We start from the raw sequence: 27,488 nt of genomic DNA, 5'->3' as shown, positions 1-27,488 counted from the left end.
GCATAATTCTGTAAAGTGGGAGAAGCATCAAAATTGTGAACTGAGCTTCTTGCTAGTGTCCTAAAAATATATTTACTTATAAAAGTGCATAAACCTTTCCAAGAAAGTAATATACCAAAAGGACTGAGTCTTCATGGGCTGGGAAAAACAACTGTCAAAATAAACTTAAGACACACTAACAGGATTCAAGGATGGCTTCTCCAGGCTGAAGCTGCTGGCCAGCATAGCATGCCTTTCACACACCTTTGGTAATAATATCTTTTCTTAAAATCAGAGTAGGGTGGGGGTGAAAAGGAATATGGGACTAGATACCATGAAAGACAAAGAGGCAAATCTACCTACGTGCTCCTGTACCTTGTAAATGATGAGTTTGATGGTAGCTGTAAACAGAGGCTTAAGAGTAGGCCAACCGTAACTGTATGACTCAAGTGGCAATAACCATCACAGTTTTCCCCTTGAATTACAACGTTCATCAACATCAAAAGAGTTACTGTAAACCAATACTTTATAAGTCCATGTTTTCTTGAATGGAGGTTCAAGGCAGGAAGACATGGGCTCAGCAGGCAATTGGTAATCCCAGTTCATTGCAGAAAGCCCTCAGGGGTCGCATAGTTGCAAAGGCTGGTTTAAAACACCTGCTTCTTCCACTCATCCCTCTTCCCATCCAGCTTAACAGACTCAGTAGTTTTCTAGGTGCTCACTGCCCTTGCAAGCATACAGCAGGGTGAGAGGGCATTCGTGTAAACACCCAGATTTTCTTGGTCAGCTTGAGCTTATTCTGTTTAAACACACATTGCAGAACATTCCTGATGAAGGGGGGGGGGGGGGGGGGGGGATTGCGATAATTTCCCTAACTCAAAAAGGCAAAACCTAATAATGATAATAATAATAATAAACTGCTCAAAAGGAAAGTCAGTAGAACAAAAGAGAAATACTCAGAGGCTTGTAGAGTAAGACTGAGCACGTTTAGCTACTCCAGTCACAGTGTTAAGTTAAACTACTATTCCCCTCCCCAACTGTGCATCCCTAGCCCCCACCCCCCACCCCCCTTTAGTTCTGCCTTTTTGTGCGGCACTGTCCCCAGATGTGGGGACATACAAGTCCTCCTCAAAGTTTCTGTCAGCTCAGTACTTCACTCCTGGAATAAATTCCTTGGCATCCGGGTTCAGGTTACTTTTGCTCTGAAATAAGAACCAAGAGATAATAAATCCCACGGCAAACTGTACTTTAAAACTTATTTTCTCCCTGTCTCCATTATTACCAGTACCTTCCCCTCAGCCTCAAGAGAGAGAAAAACAGAATTCCTTCAACTCAGCTCATTACTGCTGGGCTGGTCTCAGTGGCCCCTGACATACTAAGCCCTGACCAACCGCACTGTCTCCGTCCTGCTTCAGATTTCTGCTCCCTTTATGATGCTTTCATTAGGGGCTTATAAGTTTGACTCCAAAAATAATTCAACTCATTGAGCACCCTAATCTGATGAACATCAGCGAACTCCATCAAACCAGTTTGATTACCACAATCCCTATGCACATATATCTTTCTTCATCTTGCTGTACTCTCTTTGATTCTCTGCTCTCTTGTGAATACCCAAATCTTAGCAAACTATGGGCACAATCATTCAGACCATGAGTTGTGTGAGAACTAATCACTCAGAATTCCGTAGGGAAACATGGAAGGCAGGGAATTATTTACCCAGTCTGCTAATTTTAAGTGGAAAATGGCCTCTAATGAATATGTTCCTTCCAAAATGAACAGTTTTTATAACAGCATCATTCAAAATTACAAATGCAGATTTGAGGGACAGTAAAAGAAAAGAAGAGCAGCAAATTATAATTTAAAACCAAATCTTGCCCTAGCTGGTTTGGCTCAGTGGAAAGAGCATCAGCCTGTGGACTGAAGGGTCCCAGGTTCGATTCTAGTCAAGAGCCCATGCCTGGATTGTGGGCTCGATCCCCAGTAGGGGATGTGCAGGAGGCAACCGATCAATAATTCTCTCTCATCATTGATGCTTCTCTCTTTCCCTCTCCCTTCCCCTCTGAAGTCAATAAAGATATATTAAAAAACAAAAAACAAAAAAAACACCTTTTCTATGTTCAAATTTTTATCCTTAATCCCAATTCTATTTTGAAAAGCCCATTGGGAAAAATGAAAGTTGGTGATGCTGTAACATTGATGTTTTCACAATGCTTGATTAGGTGAATGCATCTTCAATGTACCCAATTATTAATGCCCTCAAGGTAAGTGAAGAATAGCGGCCTAGAGGGCTCCAGGGATTTTGCCCAAGGTAGTAGTGCCAGAAAGTAAGACAGTGACTACAAATCCCATATTCTCACTATGTCACATGTGTAACTACTTATGGCTCTTACCAAAATATCTTCAGAATCATGACCATTGCTGACAGATAGTCCATTTAACTGTTGTTGCAACTGTCCCATGGCCTGAGGCAGGTCTCGTGATGGAATAAACCAGTCTTGGTCTTCCTCGTCCAGCATCTCCTGGAAGCACCGGTCCAAGAAGTCCTGCTCCAGCAGCTCCTCCTCCACCTGACAGCAAAGGTGCAAGCTCAGACTCACCCTCCCAGAGGCACTCGTCCCTTCCAGGTTTAATCTACCTCTTCGTGTTAGAGGTTTACTCCAAGATTAAGAATGATCTTGCATGAGATCTACTAAGAATTAAGATGCTTCTAATGACTGGCTGGACAGAATATTAATTTTTCAATTGTTAAGTTCCATTAGCAATAAGACTAAAGAAATAGTTATTCAAAATAGCAGAAATTCTTCACAGATCATCTAAGACCTCTAATATGTGACACAGATATTTTCCATTCACATGGCACTTACCAAAAATCTTTTTTTTTTTTTGTAAAAATATTTTTTTATTGATTTCAGAGAGGAAGGGAGAGGGAAGGAGAGATAAAAACATCAATGACGACAGAGAATCATTGATTGGCTGCCTCCTGCATGCCCCCCATGGGGATTGAGCCTGCAACCCGGGTATGTGCCCTTGACCAGAATCAAACCTGGGACCCTTCAGTCTGCAGGCTGATGCTCTATCCACTGAGTAAACCAGCTAAGGCCCGAAAATCATTTTTAAAGCTTAAAATTCTTTTCTCAATCTTATTAAGAAGGAACTTTTCCTAAATTTCCCATTTTACAACTATGAAAAAGGTATAGCAACTATGTAACTAGACCACTACCTGGACAGCAGACAGTAAGTCAAAACCAACTCTCAGCTTCTGGCCCACTTTTCTGGTAATGAGGCCCCTAAGGGTGAAAAATACTTTCAGAACCTCAGAAAAATATAAAGAACACTTTTTGACATACCAATAGAAAATGATTTCATCAATGTAATATTCTTTCAAAACAAGAAACAATATGAGCCCTGGCCAGTGTGCTCAATGGGTTGGAGTATCATCCCATATACCAAAAGGCTGCAGGTTCGATTCCTGGTCCAAGCACATACCCAAGTTGTGGGTTTGATCCCCGGTCAGAGTTATGTGCAGGAGGCAGTCAATCAATGTTTCTCTCTCTCTCTCTCCCTTCTTCTCTCTCTCAAAACCAATGAAAGCATGTCCTCAGATGAAGATAAAAAAAAAAAAATACTATGAATATTGAAACAAGTCCATATTTCTTAAAGATTGCCCTAAACTAAAGCAATATGTATCTCAGATATTTTATACCTGTTTACAGTCATTGACTATTAACTCTTATGAAAGAGTTCAATCTGCACACTGTGTGACTTTAACAGGCCTCCTGCCTCACATTTGGCCATCTCTTCTCCAGAGCTGGCCTGGTGACAGATTCACAGCTCACTCATGCCACTGCCAGGGAGGAGTCAAACAAAAATCATCACCCAAACTAGCCAATACAGTTAACACCTCATGAATTCAAAGGAAAAGTCACTGATAGCAAGACTCAAAAATAGTATTTCAACATTACAGTTAGCAACATTTTTAAATAATTCAAGTAAATTAGAAAGTTATGAAGTACTTAGCAATAACTACAAAATATTTCTAAGCCACAAGATTTAACCTAATTGTTCAAGATCTGCCCTGACTCCCCCCAAAAGTGTTCCCCTTATTAAATTTATCCTTATCCACAGGCACAACCCTCAAAAACGGTTACCTGGGTTACACAGGGGTGTGACCGAAGCATGATATATATGCTACTCACACAAATCATGACACCATGAGCCACTTGGAGTGGAAACTGCTGACAGTATCCCCAAAGCCTGTTTTCTTCTTCCCTCAGCAACAGACTGCTCAGTTAATACTGTATTTCCCATCTCCCGTGCTAGACATGGCCAGTAACTATCAAGTGATGTCCCCAGAAGGGATGGGAGCACTTCGCATCACTTGGTGAAAAGGAGATCCCTTGCCTTGGCTTTTGACTCTCCCTTTCCCAATGGCTAGACTTCCCATTTTCCTTCAGTTATTTACTAGTAGCTGATAAGTACCCTGGAGGTGCAAAGCAACACCATGGAAGGAACTATGTGGTCCCACCTGTCTACCTGGAATGGCTTACCTTGGGCTATTAACGTTACAGAGATAGTAGACACTGCTGAATCTTTGTTGACGCGGTCTAGCCTTCCCCCACCCTACTACACACATACCAATCTCAGGCTCACATTCTGCCAGTCCCTGGGTTCTTGACTGGGGCATGCCAGGCTGGCCTGTCTGCACAAATCTGCTGTTTCTCAGAAGTCTATACCAGATCACCATGGCACTAAATCCTCTTTTAATTAATGTGGCAGAAAAATATCATGCTCTTCCTCCAAAGTACTACCTGGTCTTTTACCAGTTGAAGATGTTTCCTGGTCAGCTCAGACTATGCCTCCACGTATTTTTAAGTTATTCTAAAGCCGAGGAACCCATTTCTTTTGTAACAGAACTACAATAAAGTATAGCTGCTGAGTCATACACATCATTGTCCTTCCTCTTCTTTCTTTACCTGTCTGTTAAAATCCTCTTCATTCTCCATCCACATGTACTCTGCAAATGGGTTTTCTTTCTCATCGTGCCCATTTAACATCTGGTCCTCTTTGGATTTTACATTGGGTGATGTATTTGCCACACTGGATCCATTCATTATGATAGAACCTAAACAGAAACAAAAGAAAAGGTAAAATGTTACAAGAATCAAGGAAATGAAAACCTATAATATTCAGATTCTCCCAGAAGCTTCTGAAGTTCTAAGTCCAAGTTATTAACTACAGATGAACACAAACTGCTAATCTGTATCTGTTACAAAACTAATAATATCTTATAATTATCAACTATACAGATGTATAATTCTTTAAGAGTTAAAAGAAAAATATGCCTTCTTTCTGCCATCTTGGAGTCTACAGAGTCTGCTGGGAACAGGACTTCTGTAACAATAAATATCTCTGGAAGGCCATTTTTGCTGACTATAAGTGGGGTTTCCAGAACCAGAGGGAGCACACAGCTCTTCTTAAAATTGAAGGTGTTTAGTCTGAGCGTGCGTGGCTCAGTGGTTGAGTATCAACCTATGAACCAGGAGATCATAGTTTGATTCCCAATCAGGGTACATGCCCGGATTGTGGGCTTGGTCCCTAGTGGGGGGCATGGAGGAGGCATCAATGACTCTCTCTCACCACTGATGTTTCTATCTCCCTCTCCTTCTCCTTTTCTCTCTCTGAAACCAATAATAAAAAAAAAAATGTTTTTCAAAAAATTGAAGGTGTTTATACTTGAGATGAAACTAAATTCTACTTAGGCAAGAGATGTGCTTATGTGTACAAAGCAAGAACACCACAGTGACTCCTGGTAGCAAATGGAGTAAAACCAGAGTAATCTGGGGAAAGGTAACTCGTGCTCATGGAAACAGTGGCATGGGTCACGCTAAATTCCAAAGCAACCTTTCTGCTAAGGCCACTGGACATAGAATCTGTGTAATGCTGTACCCCCCAAGGATTTACACCTATTGAAAAATAAATAAATAAAATGGATTTGTTCTCTTGTAAAATAAATAAATAAATAAATAATAAATAAATAAATAAATAAATGGAAAAAAACAACAACAACCATGTCTACAGTTAGCCTTTCTAGCAAGTGAGAAGGAGGATGAATCTTTTCAAGGCAAACTCTGTAGGTTTTAGAACCTAATCACAATCACATGGCTTCCTTAAAGTTTAAATAAGTAAAGGAAATGCGTTCTTAATGAACATGGTAAGCAACTGTCTCTTATTCTGATTCTCAAGATTGGTTTTATTTAGAACTTATTTCAAAAAAAATACATGTTTATTATATTGATAAGCAAAAAAGAGAAAATTAAGGTCACCAGCTGTTCAACCAACCAGAGTAAAGAATCATTAACAGTGTGGTGCATATAACCTCCCTGACTTCCCTGAGTGTATTCAGATACACAGACACACACACATGATGTACCATCATTTGCTTTTTCTCATTCCTATGATAACACAGCCATATTGTTTCTTGGGGTGTTTTAATGTTTCTGTATTACAAAAGTTTGACGAACTTCTTGGGCTCATTTTAAAAAAATGATTTCCTTAAGATAACTCCTAGGAATAGAACTGCTATATTAGAAGTTACATTTGTTTTCTTAAGGCTCTTGATTTATTGCCACATGGTCATAAGAATTTAAATTCCCATCAGTAGTATATAAGTGCCTGTTCCTCTGCATTCAGGAGTATTATTTTTTTTATATTATTATTTATTTATTTATTTTTTTACAGAGAGGAAGGGAGAGAGATAGAGAGTCAGAAACATTGATGAGAGAGAAACATCGATCAGCCGCCTCCTGCACACCCCCCACTGGGGATGTGCCCGCAACCCAGGTACATGCCCTTGACCGGAATCGAACCTGGGACCCTTCAGTCCGCAGGCCGATGCTCTATCCACCGAGCCAAACCGGTTTCGGCTACAGTTCTTTAATTTTTAATGAGGCTGAATATTTTGAGATATACTTACTGGCCCTTTATATTTCTTGTTTTATAATGTTTTTGCTTAAGTACTTTGCCCATTTTTCTATCAGGGTATATATCTTTTCCTTATCTTTTGAAGAACGTTTATAATTTTTATAATTTTAATTTTTCATAAAATAATTTATAAATACAAATATTTGATTTGCTTAATTTTTGGTAGCAGTTTTGCTGGCCTTAATATTTGTCTATGGCAGTGGTTCTCAACCTGTGGGTCGCGACCCCTTTGGGGGTCGAAAGACCCTTTCACAGGGGTCGCCTAAGACCATCGGAAAACACATATATAATTACATATTGTTTTTGTGATTAATCACTATGCTTTACTTATGTTCAATTTGTAACAATGAAATTGGGGGTCACCACAACATGAGGAACTGTATTAAAGGGTCACAGCATTAGGAAGGTTGAGAACCACTGCTCTATAGCTTGATGGAGGTTTATATGTTTTGTAACTCATCTGAATATTAAGTACTCCATAAATATTGGTGAATCATTACTCAGGAATCATTACTTTCCCATTCTATTTAAATACCATCCACACCCCATCCCCCTTGGGGCACCTTTAAGTTTTCTTTAACAAATTATTTCCTAATTCATTTCCATCTTGGCAACATTCATGAAAAAATCCTTTGCTTCTTCTGTGTACACTAAAAAATTATTGCTTACTCCCCTTTAAAATATTTGCAATTTTCTAACCTGTTATGGACATTAGGTAGAACTGTGAAGAATAAAGAATAGCCAGTAAAACAACTATTGATAGTTTAAAAAGTATTTCATTTATGCCCAGCAGCATGGCTCAGAGGTTGAGCACTGACCTATGAACCACAAGGTCACAGTTCGAGTCCCGGTCAGGGCACATGCCCGGGTTGCGGGATTGATCCCCAGTAAGAGGTGTGAAGGAGGCAACAGATCAATGATTCTCTCTCATCACTGATGTTTCTATCTTTCTCTCTCTCTCCCTCTCGGAATTCAATAAAAAAAAAATATTTTTTTTTAAAAAGTATTCAATTTAAGACAGAACCCATTTAATTTACTGTTGGTATAAACAGGCACCTAGTAAGAAATTATCAGTTTTACATATTTTAGATAAAGACAAAAGAAATCAATAATAACAGTATGGTGCTCCATTATTTGCTTTTTCTCATTTCTATGTTAATAAAGCCCTACTGTCCTTTGCAGTGTTTCCAATGTTTCTACATTACATAGGCTGCTTTTGTATTCCAAATCCAGCTCCATAATAAATCCCTCCCTCAGGCTATAGAAGAGAGAAAACCATTTCCTTGTTTTTACCACTTCCATTTGCAGCATAACAACGACAGAAGCAAGTCTGCTCTGTATCAGTGGGTTATTCCTCAACACAGCGACTCTTAAAGGTCCGGATCCTTGCTGGGTAGCAGGTTGCACAGCATCATCGTTCCAAAGATTCACTGGCAGCTGTTTACAGCCAACACAATGATTTATCCTTATTAATAGGGAAGTCATTCATAGAAACTCAGAGTTTAGTTTTCTAAAACATCTGCCTTTGCCCAAAAAATAAATCCTGAGTACACACAACCATAAGGAAAAAGGGAAGGCAGAGGAAAAAAGAAAGAATAACCCTTCTAATTCAAGAACAAGGAGGAAGACAGAGAGCAAATTGCAGGATGCACTCGTTCATGAGAAATGGAAAGGAAAATTACCATAATCTCACATGGAGACGTTCCCCAAATTAACACACTTTATTTTAGCAAAGTTGAAATCATTGAGAGATGGGGCTGCTAATACTAGGAAAGTGGTTTTCTTACAGTTGGCTACTCAGTATCGATTTGTACTTTATACCATTCTACTTGTGTTTTCCACACAATTGGAAAGTTTGGTTTCTCTTAAATAGCAGCAACTTAATAATTTAATTTGTATAATGTTTAGCAATTTATCAAGTACTTTCACATCTATCGTCTGACTGCCTCATAACCTGTCTTGCCTCACTTTATTTTTTAAAAATATATTTTTATTGATTTCAGAGAGGAAGGGAGAGGGAGAGAGAAAAACAACAATGATGTGAGAGAATCATCGATTGGCTGTCTCCTGCATGCCCCCCACTGAGGATCGAGTCCACAGCCCAGGCATGTGCCCTTGACTGGAATCCAACCTGGGACCCTTCAGTCTGCAGGCTGACGCTCTAACCACTGAGCAAACTGGCTAGGGCTGTCCTGCCTCACTTAAAAAACCCATCCAGACATTGCTATAGGAGAAACAAAGAAGGTACCAGATTCAGGGGTTAAGCAAACTGAGTTGCTGGGTTAGTTCAAGAACACTGGATTTGGGCTTACTGGCTGACAGTGCTTAATGTGCCCCTGACCTTTTTTTTATTTTTATTTTTTTTATTGTTTTATTGCTTAAAGTATTACAAAGGGTATTACATGTGTGTCCTTTCCCCCCCCCCCCCCCCGCCCTTGCCCTGACCTTTAGTAGGAGGTGGGAATGGGAGACTTTGCTGGAGACTAGAGACTCCTAGGTAAGGCATTTGAGGAATGCCTTCCAACTTGGGGAAGACACTGGGTAAGATAGGATCGCTGCCCCGTAATGTCCGACTTTCCGGCTTCCAGAGCTTAATGTAATGTTCTCCTCTATTCCCAGCTCCTCTCCAGCTCGCCATCCTCCATGCACACCCTCTAAGAGCAGTGTTTCTCTAACCATCCTACCCTGACCTTTCGCATTCCCTCAATCCTCACCCATTCCAATGCACATCATTATGATACTGTAGTGTAGCGGGGATAAAGAAAATGACTCCAAAGCTTCCAAAGATGGGGGAAATGCTTGATTCTACAAGGAGGATTACAGATCAGAATGGCTCCACATGGTCAGCTATGCTATGGAGAGGCCCATGTGGCCAGGAACTGAATCCTATTAACACCCTGTGAGTGAGTTAGAAGTTCATCTTCCCCCAGTCAAGCCTTCAGATGAGACAGCTGTCCCAGTTGACAGCCTGACTGTAACTTCATGGGAGACTCAGAGGTAGAGGCATCCAGCTAAGCTGCTCGCAGATTCCTGACCCTGTTGTTTTAACCTGCTAAGCTTTGGGGAAGTTATTGCATGGTAACAAATAAGTAATACAAGTAATCAATAAACAATGACAACTAGCTCTGCCACACAAACTACCAGCTGCCACACCGTTTCTCTTATCTACTGAGAGGGCAAATGTGCAATTTGAAGTGGGTCATTGCTTGAGAAGTTCTTTAGAATTAGACCAACAGAAGATAAAGGAGTTTATGTCTAGTCTGTGTCTATATTACAGTATAAAATCTAAGAACTACTTGAAACTTACTCCCTCCCCACCTCACTTTCCCTCATATACACTGCAAACAGGCTGAAAATGGAACATAACATTTGTCATTTTGGCTGAAGATGGGAAAACATGTAACCCTTTTCCTAGTCAAAATAGAGGTGCAAAGGCCTGCCAAGCATTTGACTTAGAATTCTACTATGGTCAAGGATTCAAGCCTAAAAGGGCTTGAAAAAAGGGGTTTGGTTCTCAGCCATAAGGAACTTTAGGCTTTTAATGTATCTAGGATATTTCTAGAATACCTGTTTCATCAGTGAAACACTTTAAACACCCACAAACTTTCAGATCCAACATGTTCACAGCAAAAACTAGCTATTCTTAGAACCTAAATGAGATTTGGGACTTTCGACTGAATCACCTGGGAAAAAAAGTCTACTGAGCAATGGATATAAAAACTAGTCTCTACTATTCTGTTTCCTGCAGTTTTGTTAACTTCATTCAGTCCGGTTAATGCCATTTTTTAAAAGTTAAACATTGTGGATAACAGTTTTAAATTTTATTTTACTTCAAATACACTGCTACTAGATTCAGGTTTTGTCCATTCTTCGTTATATCTAGGTGCACTCACTCGTTAATGTCTGAGTGCCTGTTTACCCCGGCCAACTATGCTGGAGTGCTTTGACAGGTTGTACAGTCCTTGCCCTGGTAGTATTTACATTCTCTCGGGAGACAAGCAAACAATTAAGAATAATTATGATCCCTGTTATAAAAGGAAAAGAGGGACTATTAGAAAACTAACAACAGAGGGATCCAATTAAGCCCAGGAGTGGGGGGTGGTTAGAAAAGGTTTCCCTGAGTAAGCAACACACTGATACGTAAAGAACGTAAATTAGCCAGAAATAGGGAGAAGAGGAAGAAGTACGTGCGAAGTCTCAGAGGCAGGAAAGAACTAAAAGAGAAGCTAAAGGGAGATAGGTATGCATATAGTTGGAGCATCAAAGGAGAACAAGTGGGAGAAGGGCAAGGAAGAGGGATGAAGATGCATAGGCAGACAAGGCCAGCTCATGCAGGAAATTAGAGGCTAATGAAGGATTTTGGATTTCATCCTAAAGCAATGAAAGCCATTTAAAAAAAAATTCTAGACAGCCAGCATAGCAACAAAATTTCCATTTATATTTGGACACAATTCAGGCTGCCATATGGAAAATGGACTGCACAGAGAGTGAATAAAGGGAGACCAGTAAGGCAGGTAATGTGCTAATTCAGATGAAAATAATAATAATGGCTGCTTAGACTAAGATAGTGGCAGTAAGAAGGGAGTGGGAAGATTCCAAAACTATTTTTGGTTGTTTGTGGTGATGAACTGAAGTGGGGAGACAGGATGAGAAAAATATCACGGATAACTTTGGCATGGTAATGCCATTCACTGAGCTAAGAAACACTGTGAGAAGAGCACACTTTCCCTGGGTGGTAATAGGTGGTGGGGGTAAGAAGGGTGATGAGTTCAATTTTGGACATGTTAAATTTTTAATGCCTCTGTCACATTCAAGTGGTGATGTTAAGTAGGTTGTCTACATGCATCAAGAACTGGAGAGGTCGGGCTGAATAGGGGTCTTTGTAGATGTAACTAAATTAAAGATCTTGAGATAAGTAAATCATCCTGGATTATCCCAACAGGCCCTAAGTCCAATAATGTGTCCTTATAAGAGAAAAGCAGAGGGAGATTTGAGACAGAGAGAAGAGGAGGAAATGTGATCATGGAGGCAGAGACTGGAGTAAAGTGACCACAAGTCAAGAAATGCCTATGGCCACAACAGTTGAAGGGGCAAAGAACAGATTTTCCTTCTCCCTCAGCCTCTAGAGGTCTAGATACACCTTGAGTTTTGACTTCTGGCCTCCAGAACTGACATAGAGTAAGTTTATGTTGTTTTAAGCCACCAGTTTGTGGTAATTTGTAATAGCAGCCACAAGAAATTAATATACCCAGTACAGGGGTGTGTTGAAGGCTGCTGAAAGGTCAAGAGGAAGGCTGAGGAGTGTCCATAGAATTTAGGACCTTAGAGGTCTCTGATGAGTTTAATAAGAGCAGTCCCTTCTGTCCCCAAAGTTCATGCTCTTAGCCACTGCCCTACTCTCTCATACTTGCCCCACTTTAGTTCCAGAATGGCTATGCTATAAAACTCTTGATTTTTCTTAAATATTGCTAATGGGCATAGAGGAACAAGGCTGAAGAAAAATGCTGCCCTGGCCAGGTGGCTCAGTTGGTTGGAGCATCATCCCATACACCAAAAGGTGGTGGGTTCAATCCTGGGTAGAGGTGTGCATAAGAAGCAGCTGATCACTATTTCTCTCTCACATCACTGTTTCTCTCTCCCTTCCTCTCTCTCTAAAAATCCATGAACATATCATCAGGTGAGGATTAACACGTTAAGCGCCATGTCAGTCACCGGTGACTGGCACTATACTTTTTGTTTGGACCTCATCAGTCTCCGGCCGCCAGCATATTGGTGAAATTGGATATCGCGGGCTAAATGGAAAGGAAGACAAAACAGGCTTGGCGCTTAACGTGTTAAAAAAATAAAGAATAAAAATTAGAACTACATAGTGTTCTTCATAAAGTTAAATTTATTTTGTACTGAATTAAGGCTTTCTTATGTTTTTTGGTGTTAAAATATCCTTGTATAAAATGATATTAATTAGAATGTTTTTACAATCCTTACTTTAAAAAATTGTAGTCCTAGTTGTCCTCAAAATATTTTTGGAAATTTACTGGCCTGTGAAATCCTAAAGATTGAGTATCTCTGATCTAATCACTCTTCGAAATTATTTGTGATATGCAGCCAAGCTTCAGAAGCACTGGTCTAGCCTGTAGGGTCTAGTTCTACTCTTCTTTTTCTTGCTCCAAGTCTTGTCTGAGGGGAAAGGGGAACAAAACAGGAATGTTTCCAAGTAGGGAGTCTGCCCAACCCACTGTCTGCAATACCAGCTATTCCTTCAATAGTCAGTGTGGACCAGCTGATCAACTTGAAAAGTGAGGCTGCTAGAACAACAGAAATTAGGTAGCAGACAAGCGAGAAAAACTTGTTGAAGCTAATCTCCTCTATGAAAAGGTGTGGCTTCCAGAGTTTGCTTTCTCTTCAACTTGAAGCTTCTACATGATGCCTAAGTTCAGAAGAGGTATCTTTGTCTTTATTTAAAACAAAAAATAAAACAATTAAAAAATATGTGTGTTAAATATGTACATATGTGTGTATATCTATCTATTCCTTCATAACTGTCTCCTGTGTCCAGCTTTATGCCAGGTCTATGATTTTGGCCTTCATTTTTCATCTGCAGAGGGATTATAAGAATTACTAGTATTACCTCAAACAATGCAATGACAAATCATTAAAACAAAAGTCTGATGTTTTATGCAGCAGACTTTATTCTCCAAATTCCAATAAGATAATTCCAGTGATTTCTTTCTTTTAAAGTTTCTCTTATTATCTTGGGTTAGTTTTTAAAAATCTCAAAAAAATCTTTAAAATGCACACAAAACTTTCAATTTAATAAGCACTCAAAGTTCTCTGACATTAAAAAATATTACTGGACCCTTCTAAAGCAAGGCTAAATAGTAAGTGACGGATAAAAGGGACATATAAATAACCCCTATTTTCATGGGATTAGTCACAAAATTCTATCTGACCAGTGTCCTCTTGTCTCTAAGCCATGTAAATGAAATATGTTCTCACCTGACATTTGACTAAGACAATCATGAAAAGAGAATTGTGTTGTGTCACTGTGTATTACTAATTAACTGAATGCAACACTATGCTGGGAGCAGAAAGTTGGTCTTTCATGATTTGCACCATAACCTATGCAATACTCCCACACCAAATTCAACTTTCATCTAGAACCAGATTTCTAGTATTTACAGTTAGTATACAGCAGTAGTTCTCAACGTACAGTCCCTGTCCCAGCAGCATCAATATCACCTTAGATGGGAACTTATTAGAAATGCAAATTCCCAGGCCCCCAACCTATACCTGTTGAATCAGAAATTCTGCGTTTGAACCTAGAAATCTGTGTTGCAATAAGACCTCCAGGTGATTCTGAAACAAACTCAAGTTTGAGAATCACTGGTATACAGCAAGTAGGTCCAAAGCCAGGGGTATTGTATATTCTATCTTAATATGAAATGAAGACGTCCAATTAAAAAACAATCTCCTCACAACTCCCACCCTCAAGCCAATGTGTTTTATGTTTATGAGTTAAATAAGAAAACAAGCTGCAATAAGAGATTTCATCTGAAATGTATACTTCGGCATCAGTTCCCATCCAGCCTGATTATATACAATACATTGTCATACATCTAAAGTCCTAAAAAAGGATCTTTATAAAGTGAGCCTCCGACACTAGGGATTCTATAATTTCTAATCAACTAGGTCTTAATATATCAAACTTACTAGAGAAGTAAAGTGGAATTATTTGCTCTACCTTAAAACTGCATTCGACAGGGAGCTAAAGTTTAGGATTTTGTTCACCTCTATACTTCTAAGTTAAAACAATTAGATCAAAAGATCCCATTCTCCATAAGCTTCTAGCACAGCGAAGTTTCACTGCATAACTTCTTGCTTTCAGTGAGAATAAAGCAGACCCCTGGTAGGCACATTACATATCTTCAAGACTGCAGATCTAAACAGTTATATCTGTTCAATATTAAAACAAAGGTCCTATGAACTCTCAAATAGTGAGTATACTGCCACAGTACTAGCCTCAGTAATAAAAAAACACCACTATCACACTAACGTCAGCTCTCACTGGATATTTACATTCGGTTCTGCTCCCTTTACACTAAAATCTCTATGTTAAAACTCACTATCCCTGAAATAATGACATTTTCAATGTTGGGCAAAACCAGTCTGTAGTCCACACAGCACCTACTTTCAAAAAACAGGCTATTCCCATGCAACTGTTCCAGAGCCCAGAGACATGAAAAGAGTATTCTAATGGTTAGTATATAGGTAACTCAACACACTAAAAATAACAAAAATACCACAAAAGAAAATTATAGACCTATTTTTTATGCTACAAACATATAAGTTCAAATAAAGCATGAGCAAATAAAATCAAACAATTTATTTAAAAATAAAACCGCTTTGATTAAATAGGCTCAGTCCAGAAATGCAAAATGGTCTAAAATTTGAGAAATATAAAGCCCAGCCAGCATGGCTCAGTGGTTGTGTGTTGACCTACGAACAAGGAGGTTGCGGTTCAATTCCCGGTCAGGGCACACACATGCCTGGGTTGTGGGCTTGATCTCCAGTGGAGAGCGTGCAAGAGGCAGTTCATCAATGATTCTCTCTCATCATTGATGTCTCTCTCTCTCTCTCTCTCTCTCTCTCTCTCTCTCTCTCTCTCTTTGTTCCTCTCTGAAATTAATAAAAATATATTAAACAAACAAACAAAAAATCAAAAGGGAAATGGAGGCAACTGATGGTTAGGTAGTTTTGCCCAAGGTCATTCAAATAGAAAACTGGCAAAGACAAATTTCAAACCCAGATCTTCTGACTTCAAATTCAGTGAGCTATCAAAAACATGATCATTGCTTCCTTAATTTTGTTAATCCTCACCCAAGAGGATATTTTTCCATTGATTTTTAGGGAGAGTGGAGGAGAGAGGAAAAGGCAGAGAAAAACATCAATGTGAGAGAAATACATTGATTTGCCTCCTGCACGAGCCCTGACCCGGGCCGGGAGGAGTCTGCAACCAAGGTATGTGCCCTTGACTGGAATCGAACCTGGGACCCTTTGCTCAGCAAGCTGATACTCTATCCACTGAGCCAAACTGTCTGGGGCTGCTTCCTTAATTTTAACAATTCCTCGGGAGTTAATCACACAATTGACAGAGGAGTTCAAATTACATAGTATAAGGACTCAGTCCCTAATGCTCATATAATCAAATTTACTGAAAGGAGAACATTGGCATACAACCCCCAAATATCCAGAGTCAGAAGAAGGTGTGGATTTTCAGTATGCTCCTAAATAAAATACCTAATTGGCAAAATATATGTCTAATATGACCCAATATGAATGCATAAAAAAAAGCAGCATCCTCTCAAGTTGGAAGATTCTCACTTTCAAGACGACCTTTGCCTTTGCCCCCAGCATTGACTTCTATTCTGGTTTTGCAACACCCCAGGGTATCACCAATGGAATTTCAAAATATGAATAAGCCATACTTTTCAATGAGGGGCTGTGTGTTTATATAACTTTTTAAAAACTTGGAACTTATTGACCAAGATGATGACTTGGTTAGAAGATATTTTTTCTCTTCAAATGTCTCTCCTTCTTTCCTATAAGATTATACAGATTATTTTATAATGCACATGGAGAGCACTAATACTAGTAAATCATGGTTTGGTAAAAATATATTTTAATGCATCATTCCTCAAACTATCCTATATAATAAAAGCCTAATAGGCTAAGTGTCCGGTTGTCCATTCAACCAAAGCGTAATATGCCAGTGATATGCTAGGGCCACTCAACTGCTCGCTATGACTTGCACTGACTACCAGGGGGAAGACGCTCCGACTGGTAGGTGAGCTTGCTGCTGGGGTCTGGCCCATGGGGACTGAGTGAGCCGAGCTGGACACGCCCCTCACGCATCCCTCCCCAGCCCCAATTGTGCACCAGTGGGGTCCTCCGACCTGGCCTGTGCCCTCTCGAAATCTGGGACCCCTCGGGGGATGTCGAAGAGCCGATTTTGGCCCAACCCTGCAGGCCAGGCTGAGGGACCCCACTGGTGCACAAATTCGTGCACTGGGCCTCTAGTGCAGTGATGGCATACCTATGACACGCGTGTCAGAGGTGACATGCGAACTCATTTTTTTGGTTGATTTTTCTTTGTTAAATGGCATTTAAATATATATAAAATAAATATCAAAAATATAAGCCTTTGTTTTACTATGGTTGCAAATATCAAAAAATTTCTATACGTGACACAGTACCAGAGTTAAGTTAGAGTTTTTCAAAATGCTGACACGCCGAGCTCAAAAGGTTTGCCATCACTGCTCTAGTGTCTCATATAATACTGTTCAAAAAGATGTTTAGGTATGCTGCAGGGGTGGGAGAGGTAGGAGGAGGGAGGAGAAGCCATGGGTAAATGTAATGTACCCCTTTTGGAGATCCACAATTCACAATGACAAAAATATAATAAAGGCTCTAGAGAAGTCCAGCATTACAGAAACCTTTGGTTAAATAAGTTTATTTTGACACAAAATTCTTCTATTATAACTATTCACATTTTGTGTTTATAAAAACTGTTTGAATAAGTGTAACTATTAATTAAAACCCACAACAGATAGCAAAAATGGGTAATTCTTAAAACTCTCCTACCACAAAATATTAATTCTTTAAAGAATCCCTAATTTCAGTTTAGTGAACTCCTTCCTCATCACCTACCAATGCCTAGCTCAATTACCACCTCATTTGAAGAATTTTCCCCCAGCACTTTCTATATTACTATTCCTTTTTCCTTATTTAGACAGCATTTTATTCATATACTAGAAGCCTGGTGCATGAAATTCATGCACGGGTAGGGTCCCTAGGCCTGGCCTGCGATCAATGCCAATCAGGTTACCTGCTCTCCACCTCCCTGCCTCCTCCTTCCCTTGCTCCCTCAGCACTCCTCCGCTGCTGCTGGTGGTTTGCCATGTTCCATGCCACCCCCTGGTGGTCAGCACACGTCATAGCAAACGATCAACCTCCTGGTCTCCTGGTTAAACTCCCGAGGGGACACTTTGCATATTAGCCTTTTATATCTATAGACTAGAGGCCTGGTGCACAAAAATTTGTGCACTTGGGGGGGGGGGGGGTCCCTCAGCCTGGCCTGTGCCCTCTTGCAGTCTGGGACCCCTTGGGAGATAACAACCTGCTGGCTTAGGCCTGCTACCGGGTGGCAGAGGGCAGGCCCAATCCCTAGGTGCAGCCCCTGGTCAGGCTCAGAGCAGGGCCGATTGGGGAGTTGGGGCGCCGCCCCCTGCCATGCAGAGCAGGGCGGAGCGGGAGGTTTCGATGCCACCCTCAGTCACGCTCAGGGTCGGGCCGATTGGGGGGTTGGGGCACTGCCCCCTGTCACACTCAAGGCAGGGTCGATGGGGAGGTTGTGGCGCCACCTCCTGTCACGCACAGAGCAGGGCCAATCAGGGGGTTGGGGCGCTGCCCCCTGTCACGCACAGAGCAGGGCCGATCAGGGGGTTGGGGAGCTCCCCCCTGTCACGCACAGAGCAGGGCCCATCAGGGGGTTGGGGAGCTCCCTCCTGTCATGCACAGAGCAGGGCGGATCAGGGGGTTGGGGCGTCACCCTCTATCACCCACAGAGCAGGGCCAATCAGGGGGTTGGGGCGCTGCCACTCTCACACTCAGGGCAGGGCCAATGGGGAGGTATGGCTCTACCCTGTCACACACAGAGCAGGACCCGTGGGGTAGGGGGGTTGGGGCGCTGCACCCTGTCACACACAGAGCCGCAGGGCGATCAGGAGGTTGGGGAGCTCCCCCATCAGGCACAGAGCAGGGCCGATCAGGGGGTTGGGGCACCTTCCCCTGTCAGGAACAGAGCAGGGCTGATAGGGAGGTTGTGGCCCCGCCCCCTGTCACACACAGAGCCACAGGGCGATCAGGGGGTTTGGGCGCTGCCCCCTGTCATGCTGATCCTGGTGCCGGGAGACCTCACGGCTCCACTGATCCCGCTGCTGGGAGGCATATTACCCTTTTACTATATAGAATAGAGGCCTGGTGCATGGGTGGGGGCTGGCTGGTTTGCCCTGAAGGGTGTCCCGGATCAGGGTGGGGGTCCCCACTGGGGTGCCTGGCCAGCCTGGATGAGGGGATGATGGCTGTTTGCAGCTGGTCACACACCCTTCAGGGTGGGGGTCCCCACTGGGGTGCCTGGCCAGTCTGGGTGAGGGGCTGAGGGCTGTTTTCAGGCTGGGACTGAAGCTCCCAACTGCTCCTTTTTTTCTTTTTTTCTTTTTTATTCTGAGCCAGCTTTAGCTCTGAGGCTCCAGCTCTTAGTCCTCCGCTCCTGAAAGCAGGTATCTGGTTTGTTTAGGTTCTACAATCGAAACTCTGTATCAACTCCAGGTCTGAGATCCCGGCTAGCTGAAAGCTGGTTTCTGGGGTTTTGTTTAGCTTCTATTTTTGTAACTATGTTTCAAACTGCCAGCTCAGAGGCCTGCAGCGGCAGGCGGGGAACGTTGGAGTCCTCCGTCACTGAAGCAAGCAAGCCTCATGTTAGTTTCAAGCTGCCTGGCTGCCTGCCACCATCTTGGCTGACAGTTAATTTGCATATCTCGCTGATTAGCCAATGGGAAGGGTAGCGGTCGTACGCCAATTACCATGTTTCTCTTTTATTAGATAGGATTACCTCACTAATCATATGATAAATCAGTTCATCCATCTTTCTCCTTGTTAGCTTGTGAGCTCTTTCAGAATAAAGTTTGATTATATTTTGAGAACCCTGAAAAGTATAGAACACATGTAAGTTTCATGATGAAGTAAATATTTCACTGCAGTATAATAGTTCCCAGAATTCAATACTTGTATTCCTAAACTGTTACTGATACCCTGCCAACTACTTGAGAAAGTTTCTCCCTAAAACTTACATTCATAGCTGGGCAGCTGCGGTCATGGTTAACTCAGTTGTGACATGCCCTCTAGCTAAGCCCATTCATAGTTATTTCCTCAAGTGATTTCCGTTTGCTTGCTTTTCGTGTTTTGTTTTTTTTAATCAACTAGGAATGTTCAGTAACCAACCTTATTACCTTTTCATATCTCTGTGCCTTTGCACATGCTGGTCTGTACTTAGCATGCTGTCTCAACTTTTATTCACTTGGAAGACATTCCTATTTATCCTTTATGAAAGAGCTTACGAAATACCTTCTCTAGGAAACCTTCATATGTTCCCATCCTTTCAGAAAGAGTTAGAAATTCCTCAAGTCATACACTTGTGCCTCTATTACTATATAACAGGCACTGAACTAAGTGCCAAGGATAGAAGAATGAAGATGGGGATCCTGCCTCATAGAGCTCAGTCTAGGAAGGAAGACAGCCATATGAACAAATAACTGCACTATATTACATGCAACACCAGAAGGAAGATTTATGGAATACTGTGGCATGTGTCAGTTACTTTGTTAGGTGCTTTATTGAACATTATCTATGATCACGTGATAGGTATTTGAATTGGACAGACATTCAAGAAACTCTAAGGACTCCCATAGTCTTAACTGTCTTCTGAAGAAACTGTCTTCAAGGGGTTCTTTTGTATATTCTATAATCTGTGGGACAGATAATGCATGAAACCAATCCTACTTCTTTTTATTTTTTAAGATATAATTTTATTGTTTTCAGAAAGGAAGGGAGAAGGGGAGATAGAAAGAAACATCAATGATGAGATAGAATCATCAATCGGCTGCCTCCTGCACTCCCCCCACTGGGGTTCCAGCCTGAAACCCAGACATGTGACCTGACTGGGAACTGAACCGTGACCTTCGGGTTCACAGGTTGATGCTCAACCACTAAACCACACTGACTGGGCCAATCCTACTTCTTTGACCATAAAAGACTGGACCAGGACTCAGAGTCCTAACTAAGGACAGATTGAACTTGGAGGAGGAAATAATCTAGGACGTGGCTTGGCTCAAAAGGAAGTGTTATGCACAGAGTAGAACAGAAATGTCCTGTCAGTCAGTATTCTAAGGGATGTGAAGTGGGAGGGGGCACAACAGGTTTCACTGTGGTCAAGTTAATCTATAATTCCAACCTGGACCTCTCCCCTGAGCTCCAGACTGCTAGCTATCTGTCCCTCTTACTTAAATAACACACCTATAAGGGCAGGAGCTTCATCTCTAGTTTGTTCACAGTCTAGACCAGACCCTGACTTACAGTAAATGCTTAATAAAAAACTGTTGAATAAAAGAATAAGTGAATGAACTCTCAAAGAAGCTAAGGAATCTACAGTGGACAGGGGGGAGGGGGAGCTTAGGGAGGAGGGCTAACAGGAAAGAGACTCCAGGGATCATTTACAAGTACAGTTGATCCTCATTATTTGTGGATCCTATATTTAAGAATTCACCTACTTGCTAAAATTTACTTGTAATCCTAAAATCAATGGCACTTTCACAGTCATTTACAGACATGCACAGAATGGCAAGAATTTCCAGCTACGGCGGAACAAGGCAGTGCTCTCTGCCTTCTTTCAGCTCTCATATTGAGATGACTAAAGGACACAGACGGTAGGGGGCAGTGCAGTGCAGTGTAGTGCAAGGAGCTTTGCCCCGGGAGCCAGTAGGAAAGGGTTTGAATCCTAACTCTGGCACCTGTTAGGGGGTGGCCTCAGGGAAGTCACTTAACACTTCTGAACCTCATTTTCTCTTTTTAAAAATAAGAAAACAGAATCTACCAGGATGAGTTGTATTTAGTATTTAAGATTATTTTCCCCGAGAACAATAGTTCATTATTTGCTAATTTAGTGACCTAGGTGACTTTATAGACCATAATCACTGTGAATAATGTGAATCTACCGTCATTATTTATAACAAACTAACAGAAAGAGATTTAAAAACAATTATTTGGATGGAGTAGAGGTCAGTGGCAAATTCAAGAAGATTTTAAAATAGAACCTCATCAGGCACACAGACTGTGGAAAAGGCCTTCCAGAGGAGAGAACAGCGCCTACAGAGAAGCCAAGGTGTGTGAAATAAACATGAGGTCCAGGAAAACGGCACTTCAGAACGTCCAGAGCAGTGGACGTGGCAGGGGCCACAGTGCTTGTCCGGGTCCTGTTCACATCCTGTCCTGCAGCACTTCCTCTACCTTTCATTCTTAGCGTACAGGTCTTCCATTAAATTGTGAACTCCTTAAAGGCAAGACCTCTACGAAGAAATCATAACTACATAACTATAGTCCCTTAAATCTGCAAACAAGTAATTTATAAGTACAAATCCACATGAAAAGACAGGACAAATATAACTTTGGTTTTCAACTGCAGCCTTATATACTAACTCACAATAGCGACCCACCCATAAGCTTGTTATTTGTCCAGGACGTTTCTTTTTTGACTGCTAGTAATTCTGTCAGAAATTCTTTTTATTGTTCTAAACACCTGGGCATTTGTTGAAATAGCTTTAAGATCTTCCTCTTTTTAGTGTGATTTATTAATAGGGCTCAAACATATGGTCCGTCAAACAATGATGCCTCTTCATAGTAAAGATCCCTTTAACTCACTGTACTAGACTTCCTTCTCTACATACAAGATACAGTCTTACCATAGCAAAATACAGGGAGGCACACTGATACAGATGTTACAAATAGAGTAAGAAAAACAGTAAGAATTTTTCACAAAAACCTGCCAAGTTCTGACCAAAACAGTGTGGACATGATTAAATTCACTGCTTACAAGTCACCACTGAGAACTAGGAAAAACAATTCCAATTTATGTGAAGCCATGACACTAAGCACGGTTAGAATCTACAAGGTTTTGTACACGTGTATTTTCTCTCTTCCACATGCACTCTCTCTCAGACATGCACAGCCCAAGGAGCCATCAGACTTTTCCAAGCACTTCAATTTCCTGCATCTCCCAAAACAAAACCCTGCAATACCTAGGTTAGTATTTTTAAAACTCTAAAGTCTCAATCAAATCTAAGTGTGGTGAGTTACTTTTTCCCCCATAAAATACTTGGCATAATTTTATTTAGGCACAACATACTAGTAGTTTGTACTATCATCTAGAACATATGGCTACAGTCAACACTATTGGAACCCAAAAGGATACACTATGGAGGTGAACACAAATTCTCGTGAAAGTGGAATAGAGAATGTTATTTTAAAACAGTTTCAACGCTATTATCATCCAGAGGGTGGGCGTGATCAAATCACACTGTGCTCAAGTAAGTTCTATAATTTACGATCAACTAGAGTGGTCAGGCCCTCGCACTGCAAACTCTCTGCCACCCCAGTTAAGCTGTTTAAAATGCAATCCAATTCTGTCTACTTAAAAAAAAAAATAACAACACATTTTAAATTTCTCGCTGCCGGTAAATCCTTCTCTCCTGCGTTTTCAGAAATGATCACCCAAACAACCGTATTGGGAGGAAGATTCTAGAGAGGACATTAACGACCCAAAGCTATTTGTAAGTAAGACAAGAATGGCTTACCTTTAACAGAACCGATTCAAGTTCCCACTGTGAAGTTTCCCTGGACAGTGTCTTCTGCTTCTCCGGTGCTCACCTTCCAGCTGCCTGGAAGGGACCAGCGGAAAATGTTAGTTTCCATGAGAGATGGGGATGAAATCTAGAGGGTGGGAGGAGGGTGAAGGACTCACTCGCGGCGGGGAAGGCAGAAGAGAGGCGGCCAAGGTCCCTAACGCAACTCGGGGATCAAGAACGCGGGCGGGAGTACAAGGGGTGGTGGGAGCAGAAGAGGAAACGCAACACCCGCACGGGGGCCGCGCATGGGGGAGGAGCCTCGAAGCGCATCTCCCCGCCTTCCCGCCCGGGAAGGGGACAAGGGATGCCGCGCTGCTTCGTGTGCCTCGGAGGAAAGGGACTCGCAAGCCAGAGACGTCAGTCCCCGTGTGAGCGGGGGGTTGCGGGGGCCCAGGGAAGTTGGGGGTGGGAGATGGAGAGGGCGCCTTTGCAGGAAAAAAACGACGAAGAACCCCCGCGCCTCCAAGGGGCTAAGGGGCACCGCAGTTGACGCGACGTGGGACCTGCCGGTTTGCCCTCCCCGCCGGAGCTCGGGCAGGCGCGCGCCGCCCCTCACAGCCCGAGGGCGGCGGAGAGGGAGGCGCAGGGCGCCCCCGAAACCTGGAGAGCGGCGCTTCCCGCGGGTCCCCGCCCCAGCAGCCCGGGCGCCCGAGCCCACCTGAGCTGACCAGAAGCCCCTCCTTCAGACCCCACGCGCTGGCTCTTCCGATAGCCTCAGAGGTCGCCGCCGCCAGAACAGCCTCGGCCTCCCGAACCGGAGCGTGAGCCACAGCGCCGAGGAGCGCCCCACCACTCGCCAGGTGGCCTCTTAAAGCGCACTGACTCCTCACCCCGCCCCCGAACCCAAGCTATTGGTTGCTGGGCACCGCCCTATTCATCTATTGGGCCGAAGAGGATGCCGCTCAGTCACCTAACAGGGCACGTGTGATGCTTATTGGCTTAAATGTGAAGTAGTTCCCGCCCACTCCCTCCGAAGTACCAGCTTCTGATTGGTATTAACATCTGTCTCTTTGCTCCCTCGTTTCTTTCCGTCCTGGATAGGCATCGGGCCAAAGCGTCGGGCGTCCGGCGGGGCGGAGCCGCAGGAGCAGCACCTCTGCGTTTGTTGACCCAGGCTCCTGCTCCCGCTTCATCCCATTGGTCGGTCCCGCAGGCCCTCCCACAGGTTGCGCCACTCAGGATAACAGGAGGGGCGGGCCTCGGTGGGGTTTCCCCAGCTGTCAGTTTCCAGGGAAGGAGCTTTGAGTAAGGCGGGATAGGAGATGGCTCTGGCGGAAAATTAGGGAGTTGGGCTGTTTGAGGGAGTGGAAGGCAGCATTTATAGAAACAAACCTAACTGCTGGAGTGTTTTTAAAAACATACAATCTTATTTCCCCCTTGGATTTAAGGTGTCCAATCTTTGCTTGCTAAGGACTTCTAGTTTATTCATCAGGAAGTGGGGACTTCTTTATGGACGTCTTACTTTATACCTTTTTTGGTCTCTCCCCACCTCGCATGCTAACTATATACATAACACCAAGTAGAGGTTCGGTAAGTGATTGCACAATGAGTGAATAATTGATAAAAATGAAAACGATAGTTAATGTCAGATTAAATAACATAATAGTGCAACAGATGTTAAATATGTACTTCATATAAATAATATAAAGTAAATCCATGCATAACTAAATTCATTCAATCAACAAGTATTATTGAGCATATGCTCTGATCTGTGCTCTGAGTAATTGATGTGAATAAAACAATGAAGATGGTACTTATTCTCTAGTGGAGGAAACTGATGATAAACAAGTAACCAATAAGTGATAAAATGTCATCTTGTGATTAAGTATTACAAAGAAAAATAAAGCAAGGTAAAGAATGTTTGAGGAAATGGCTATTTTGGGTAGAATGATTAGTTTAAGAGCTGTTTGAGGAAGGAGCATTGGATAGAGATGTGAATAATGTGAAGAGTGGGAAGGTGATTGATAAAGCAGGGCCAGGACATTGCACTAGTCACATTGCTTCATAGATTTCCAACATGTGTTATTAAGTATAGATCCTTTCAGGATTGCCTGCTCTTGTTTTAAGCTTTATCTGATTAGATAATTTAAATGGGTCCTACAAGAAACACAACTCTTATTTTTTATATTTTTATTGATTTCAGGGAGAGGAAAGGAAAGGGAGAGAGAGGAACATCAATGATGAGAATCATTGATTGGCTGCCTCCTGCACAACCCCTACTTCACACCTCACAACCCAGGCATGTGCCCAGACCGGGAATCAAACGCTGACTTCCTGGTTCATGGGTTGATGCTCAACCACTGAGCAACACCAGCCAGGCAAAACACATCTCTTTTAGAAAAAACAACAAACTGTCTTCAAGATAACTTCCCCATACCCTCCACTGCTTCTTTTCCAAAGGTGGCCTTTCGGTGTATGGTGCGCTATCGCTTACATTACCTCATAGCTTTGAAAAACAGGGTCTTCAGGTCCATACGGTATCCTTTCACAACCAGAAATACTCTTCAATGATGAAGATTTATTACAGGATAGCAATGAGATGTGGTTGGTGGGGACCTGTCATTTCCCTCCCTACCACTAACACTGTCTCTTATAAATTCATTACTGGATATCACCAATGATAAAGAGAAAATCTTAAACACAGACGGAGAAAAAAGGTATATTACATACATGGGGGGACAAGATAGGAAATATAGCAGACTTCTTACCAGAAACTAGGGAAGCCAAAAAAGACAGGAGGGAAATAGCCAGGTGGATATTTGGTAGTAATATTCAGAATAAATAGGCATCCAAAGGCCCAGATAGGAGACAATGACCAGTTATGAAGCTGTAGGGGATGGTGTCAGTTGGAGAGAGGGAGACAAGAGGAGTCTGTCAACCCTTCCCCACATCCTATTGCTGTCATGGTGATAAATTTTCATCCTTGAAGAGTATCTCTTAATTTTTATTGTGGTAAAATACACATAACATGTATTTTATTTTTATCATTTTTAAGTATGCAGTTCATCAGAGTTCACAAGAACATTCACATTGTTGTGCAACCATCGCCACTTCCATCTCCAAAACATTTTCATCATCCCAAACTGAAATTCTGTACTCATCCTATCTAATAAAAGAGTAATATGCAAATTGACCACCACTCCAACACACAAGATTGCCGCCCCCATGTGGACACAAGATGGCCAGTAGGGGAGGCAGTTGGGAGGGACCAGGCCTGCAAGGGAGGGCAATTGGGGGCAATCAGGCCTGCAGGAGAGGGCAGTTGGGGGGGGGGATCCAGGCTAGCAGGGGAGGACAGTTCGGGGGGACCCAGGCCTGCAGGGGAGGGCAGTTTGGGGGGACCCAAGCCTGCAGGGGAGGGCAGTTGGGAGCAACCAGGCCTGCAGGGAAGAGCAGCTGGGAGCAACCAGGCCTGCACGGGAGGGCAGTTGGGGTGGCCAGGCCTGCAGGGGAGGACAGTTAGGGGCAATCAGGCCAGCAGGGGAGCAGTTAGGCATTGATCAGGCTGACAGGGGAGTGGTTATGGGGTGATCAGGCTGGCAGGCAGAAGCAGTTAGAGGCAATCAGGCAGGCAGGCGAGCAGTTGGGAGCCAGCAGTCCTGGATCATGAGAGGGATGTCCGACTGCCCATTTAGGCCCGATCCCAGATTGGAGATGGTGCAGGCTGGGCTGAGGGACACACACACACACACACACACACACACACACACACAGGGGCCCGGTGCATGAATTTCGTGCACTGGGCCTCTAGTTAAACAATAACTCTCCATGTCCTTTTTCCCCAATTATCTAGAAATCACCATTCTACTTTCTGTCTCTACTAATTTGACTACTCATAAGCAGAATTATATAATATTTGTCCATTATGACTCGTTTCTTTTACTAGGTCTTCATTTTCTTTTAAAGCTGAATAATTTTCCATACTATTTATATATACTGAAGAGTATATGCATATGTATATACCACCTTTTTAATATATTTTATTGATTTTTTACAGAGAGGAAGGGAGAGAGA

The 27,488-nt window shown here is 42.4% G+C and overlaps 1 protein-coding gene across 1 annotated transcript; it reads right to left on the bottom strand.

Annotated features, from left to right (window-relative positions):
* PAIP2B (poly(A) binding protein interacting protein 2B) lies at positions 1–24,297 on the bottom strand. The gene is made up of 5 exons (XM_081101464.1): positions 24,133–24,297; positions 23,424–23,507; positions 4,953–5,101; positions 2,370–2,546; positions 1–1,181 (listed from the first exon to the last, which is right to left on the bottom strand). The coding sequence occupies exons 3-5, from the start codon at positions 5,088–5,090 to the stop codon at positions 1,125–1,127; spliced, it is 372 nt and encodes a 123-aa protein (XP_080957590.1). The 5' UTR covers positions 5,091–5,101; positions 23,424–23,507; positions 24,133–24,297; the 3' UTR covers positions 1–1,124.
* Positions 24,298–27,488: the final 3,191 nt, after the last annotated feature.

This window comes from Myotis nattereri, assembly GCF_964212035.1.
Source record: "Myotis nattereri genome assembly, chromosome: 10".
Lineage (NCBI taxonomy): Eukaryota > Metazoa > Chordata > Mammalia > Chiroptera > Vespertilionidae > Myotis > Myotis nattereri.
Note: the sequence above shows the minus strand (reverse complement) of the source record. Positions and strands in the feature narration are given on the sequence as shown.